The 5,691-nt window shown below is 48.4% G+C and overlaps 1 protein-coding gene across 1 annotated transcript; it reads left to right on the plus strand.

Moving 5' to 3' along the window:
* Positions 1–600: 600 nt before the first annotated feature.
* On the plus strand, positions 601–5,293 carry LOC109367489 (keratin, type II cytoskeletal 7-like). Its single transcript, XM_031553215.1, has 9 exons — positions 601–1,011; positions 1,620–1,831; positions 2,011–2,071; positions 2,282–2,377; positions 2,655–2,819; positions 3,203–3,328; positions 3,980–4,200; positions 4,731–4,759; positions 4,902–5,293. Exons 1-9 carry the CDS (start codon positions 616–618, stop codon positions 5,291–5,293), a joined length of 1,698 nt encoding a protein of 565 aa, XP_031409075.1. The 5' UTR covers positions 601–615.
* Positions 5,294–5,691: the final 398 nt, after the last annotated feature.

Consider the following 5,691-nt stretch of genomic DNA (forward strand, 5'->3'; position numbering starts at 1 on the left):
CAGGTCCCTCAGTGTCACATCTCCATGGCTCTTGAACACCTCCAGCAATGGTGACCCCCACTACCTTCCTGGGCAGTCTGTGCCAATGCCTGACCACTCTTTCTGAGAATAAATTTCCCTAAGACTCAGAGAATCCTAAGGGAGTGGCTACAAAAGGAGCAGATAATGCAAAACTCAGTTTTAATTTGCTGTCCAACAGAAAATTGCCCTACCAACTTTCCTTCACGGAGTGGGAGAATCTCTCAAGGGTGATTAATGGAAGGAAGGAAGACAAGCTGAGAAAAAGAAGAATCCTTGCAAAACTCAGCCCACGGTATCCTCAAGGCTGGGAAGGCAAGCAAAACAATTTTAAAACAGCAAAATTCCATAGGATTTCACAAATGTTCAGTGTTATGCATTGTTTTGCATATTTAAACTTATGAATTGCTGCCAGGTGAGGCGAACCTCACATAAACCCCAAATTATTTATCTGCCTCAACCAAGCCCTGCTCCTGAGATGTGTATAAATGTGATGTTCGGGGGTGGCAGAGCAGAGGGACCCTTTTGGAGCCGCCTGCTCCACTCTCTTCCAGCAGCCCCGTGTCCTTTGTCCTCTCTTGGGTCACATCAGCCAGCATGAGCCAGCAGCTTGCAGCTGGAAGGGCTCTTCATGGAAGGAAGTTCTCAGCATCTTCTGCTGGTGGTGGCATGAGCTGCTGCCGGAGCAGTGCCTTCCCCTCCACTGCTCCATTTGGAAGAGGTTATGGAACCTGGAGCAGCCGAAGCCTGCAAAATGTGGATGGGTGTAAATGGATTTCTTCTGGTGTTCGTGCCAATGGTGAAGGCGGGAGGCATGGGAGAATGCTGGGCTTCTGTGGCTGTGGAAGGGAAGGCATTCGTGCAGTGCGTGTCAATGAGAACCTGCTGCGGCCGCTTGATGTGAAGATCGACCCCGAAATCCAGCGCATCCGAAGGCAGGAGAGAGAGCAAATGAGGAGCCTAAATAACCAGTTTGCCTGTTTGATTGACAAGGTGAGCGATGGGGCAAGATTAAAGGAGTGATGAGGTTGAAGTATAGAGAAAAGCTATTCGTGCTTGGGCCTTTCATTCCTTTCCTTCTCCTGTCCCATGCTTTGTATCACATGCTGTTTTAACACATATTACTCCACTGACATGAACTGTAAGTGCAGATCTAGCTGATAATGTAATTTTAATCTGATTACTATTATGCTTTGACGAGCTGCCATTAATGGCAGAAGGGAGATGTTCCTCTAAGGGATCTGCCTGAACTCCTGCACTGCTGCCCTCTCTCGTGCAGGTAGCCCTTGTAATGCTGCATTGCCTCCTACCCACAAGTGATGGTTTCCTTTATCAGCCTGCCGATCTGCTTAAAGAGCCCACGGTTCCTGTAGCAGCCACAAAGGCTGTGGGGCTTCCTTGGAGAATGGCAGAGCAGCACACCCAGCTTGCTTTAGCATTCTTGGGTGGCAAAGGCTCCAACACTCCCCTTTTGTCCTCTTGTTGCCTTCAAACCCTAATTTGTCCCTGGAGCATAAACTCAGAAGAGAATGTGTGTTCCCTCACATTCATCTTGTCCCCATATGATACGTCTTCACACGTGCTTTGCATTCCGAACTCAGGTGCAGCATCTGGAGCAGCAGAACAGGCTGCTGGCCACCAAATGGGCCCTCCTCCAAAAGCACCTCCTGCCATCCCAGAAGAACTTCAAGCACGTCTTCAACACTTTCATCTGCAGCCTGCAGAGGAGGTTGGACTCACTGCTGCACGAGCAGGAGCAGATGGAGCTGGAGCTGAACAACACTGAGAAGCTCATTGAAGAACTCAAATGCAAGTGAGTTCCCAGGGCAGAGAGCTCAAACAGCTTCTCCAGCTGGACTTCTTTTTGTCAGTACCAACAAACTTCTGTCTGATAAAGACTGAGATCCCAAAGCGCCCCAAACTCCCCCAGTACACAGACAAGGCTGCAGCCTCAGGGTGACCCAGCAATTGGTCCCATCTCTTCCCCTACAGATACGAGCAGGAGATGAACAGATGCACAGCTGCTGAGAATGAGCTTGTGCTGCTGAAGAAGGTAAGGAATTTGGGTGGAGAGAAAGGATGGGTTGAGGTATCCAAGGAGTTTCCTCAGACCTGGTGCTTGCAAGACATGGGTCAGTTTTGAGAACGCTGAAAGTCATTGGACAAGTGTGGATTCAGAAAAAATTCCACATTACATCACCTAAACAAAATCTCTTAGGCTAAAAACATGATGAAGTTACCCTCAATGCTGGAACTCTTTTAGGATGTGGACTGTGTCTACCTCACCAAAGCAGAGCTGGAAGCGAAGCTGGAAACCCTCAAGCAGCAGATAGATCTCCTGAAGCGTGTGTCTGCTCAGGTATGGATGCTCCTCTCCCATTCTTGCAGATGTTCCTATAACCTCTCCTTGTCTTCCCTGATGTAGGCCCGATTAAACCAACCCAGCAGGCTCCGTTTGAGAGGCAATGGGAACAAGGAAGCCTTTGAGATCTTAAAAGAATTCCTTCTAGCTGCATGCATGACCATATCAAGTCACAGCTCATGGGCTATGGCTCCAGACAAACTCTCAGTGATGGTGACTCTTCCACTGGAATGTGAGATAAGAAATGCTGACAGCTTCTTCTTATGGCTCCTAGGGAACTGCTGAGCTGGAGAAAAGTCTTTGTGACACCTCTGTTGTGGTGAAAATGGACAACAGTCAAAGCCTGGGCACAGAGGGCATCCTCAGGGGCATTGAGGTCTGGTATGAAGATGCAACACAGAAAAGCAAGGCAGAACTGGAAGCACTGTACAGAGCTAGGGTAAGTTCTAACAACCGGGAACACATCGTTAGCTCTGTAGGTGCCAAATGTAGTAGCTCAGAGGCAATGACTTCATTCACTGTGTCTTGAGTATGTGACTTCCAGACTTAGCTTTCCGTTCTGCTAAACCTGATGGAATCTCCAAGTCAGGAGATCATCCCCAAAATGCACACAGTGCAATAGGACAGCACTGAGCCATGCAAGGAATGGGGAGGTGGTGGGTGAGTTGAGCTCTGACGGCCGCAGGAGGAATGCTCTGTTTGCTGCTGACAGCCTCAGGAGCTGCTATGCACGAGAACTTTCCTCAAGTTTGGAAACAGAGGAAAGGCTCCTATGTTGCAAACAACACCAGTGCTTTCTGCCAGCTCTGTCTTTTCTGTCAGTACCAAGAGCTCGAGGAGGCAAAGAGGAAGCAATGCAGTGAACTGAAGTCCCACCAGCAAGAGATTGAGGAGCTGAGTTTTGTGATGCAGAGATGGCAGTGCGACCTTGAGAACGTGAAGAACCAGGTACAGTGGGCTGCATTTACCCTTGAAAATGTACCTTCTTTTATCCTAAGTGTGGGATCCCAAGTCTTGTTTTTTGCATCTCTTGCGCTTCTTCTGTCTTCATCTAAGAGCATGGTCTCATTGCTATAAAGAACTTACCATTGTCAAGCAGGGAAGAAGGGCTATCTGCTGGCCTATTCTCTGTTGGATTGATTATTGCAAAAAAATAATTGCGCCATATTATACGTTTGGAATTGCTGCAGCACTCAAACAATTGCTTCAGTGAGAATTCCAGAGGGAGACAGTGCTTCTGACACAGGTTCAAAGCATCCAATAGGTTGGGTAGAATTATGAATCATCAGTAGTTAGGCACCCGTAGCAATTTTCAGACCATTTGATTCATTAAATATTTTATAACGGGAAGTAATGGGAAACCTTAATTATTAGTTCCAATTAGAACAAAGTGTTAGTATCCTCGAAGCAAAGTTTAGCAGAGTAAGGAGACATGCTCAGCCTTTCTTTAGTATTTCAGAATTGATACTTGATTTTGGAAATGTTTGGCTTTCGGAAAAACAACAACAATAATTCCCAATTTGGGATTCCTGAAAGAGGAGAGAATTTAGGTTTTGCAGATGATTATGGAAAATAAGGATTCATTTATTGCCCACACAGGTGTCAACTCTGCAGACATCAGTTAGTGACACTGAGCAGCGCGGGGACCGTGCCCTGAAGGATGCGCAGGAGAAGCACAATGAGCTGCAGAATGCCCTCCAGAAGGCAAAGGATGAGCTGGCTTGCATGCTGCGGGATTACCAGGAGCTGCTGAATGTCAAGCTGGCCCTGGACATTGAGATCGCCACCTATAAGACTTTGTTGGAGGGTGAAGAGAGCAGGTGGGTTCCTCTATCATGTGTGAGCAGTCCTCAGCCCCTGGGGCTCTTAGCAGAGACAAGAAAGTTGGAAAACACTAGAGATGCTAGTTATGTGATGAATAATTTTCTGATAATGTTTGATGAGAGGCTAAGGAAACTGGCATTGTTCAGTTTGGAAAAGAGGAGGCTCAGGGGAGACTTTATTGCTCCCTTCAACTCCCTGAAAGGAGGTTGTGGTGGGGTGGGGGTTGCTCCCTTCTCCCAAGTAGCAGTGGTAGGATGAGAGATAGGCCTCAAGTTGCACCAGGGGAGAGTCAGGTTGGCTGTTAGGGACAATTTCTCCTCTGAAAGAGTGGTTATGCAGCAGCACAGGCTGCTCAGGGAGGTGGTGTGGTCACTGTACCTGGAGTGGTTCAAGAACCATGGAGATGTAGCACTGAGGGACGTGGTCAGTGGGCATGGGTGGGGGTGGGGATGGGTTGGGGGTGGACTGGATGGTCTTAGAGGTCTTTTCCAACCTTTAATGATTCCATGACTTTCTTGCCCTTCAGGTTACGCACTGGGTACCCTGTGAGAATGTGTAAGTAGGCTCCAGGTTTTCCATTTTCCTTACAACACTACAAAAGCCAGGGGGTGATTTGCACGGACATAGAGCAGGATTTGAATTATTCACATGGAAATAATTCCCACTCAGTGGTTCAGTTTGTGTTTCCCCGTAGCAGTGATCACAACACCTTGCAACACCTCCTCTGGCTGCAGCACCAGCCTGGGACATGGACCTCATACAGCGAGTAGAAGACGTGGGTCCTCCCCTAGTGACAGCAGAGCATCCCAACCTGGGGATGATGCTGTCTATCACAGAGGGTCCACCAGCTCTGCAGGCAAGAAATGTCTCCCCAGTGCTCCCAGATGTAGCTGCTTCCCAAGGGGCCACCAACGGAGCTGTGGAGGTGGGGCCCATGCTTGCCAGAGCTCAGCCCATGTGAGCACTGCTGAGCTCTGCTGTGGGACTGCAGGGAGCTCAGAGAGCTCAGCTCAGCCATCAGCACCGTGCTGGATAGGAGCAAGGAGCTCAGCTGGGACGCCGTGCTGCAGGAACACCACCCGTGTCTGAGCTCCAGATCTGAGAGATGCAAGATCCAAAGTAGAAAATGAAAGCTCTGCTCCACCTCAGCTCCGCCTTGCGTGAGGGGAACAGACATCAGGAAATCACATCAGAGCAGCTCCACCAGGATCGCATCAAAAAAGGGATGCTTAGAACATGCTGCTTCTCTAAAAGCACTTATAATCACTCAATCTCAGCTTCCTACCAGCCTTTTCTTTTTTCCCAATTAAAGCTTCGCTTTCTATGAAACAAGTTATGACATTTAATGCAAAAGCCTTTCCCTAGAGTGCTTCAGCAAGAGAGGAGGGGCCAGACTCCTGTGTGTATTTTGTGCACTGTCTTGGAGCATCTTTGTCATCCCCATGCAGGCAGGAAAGTCATAAAAGAAATCTCAATTAAAAGGAAAA

The sequence above is a fragment of the Meleagris gallopavo genome, chromosome 4, assembly GCF_000146605.3.
Source record: "Meleagris gallopavo isolate NT-WF06-2002-E0010 breed Aviagen turkey brand Nicholas breeding stock chromosome 4, Turkey_5.1, whole genome shotgun sequence".
Taxonomy (NCBI): domain Eukaryota; kingdom Metazoa; phylum Chordata; class Aves; order Galliformes; family Phasianidae; genus Meleagris; species Meleagris gallopavo.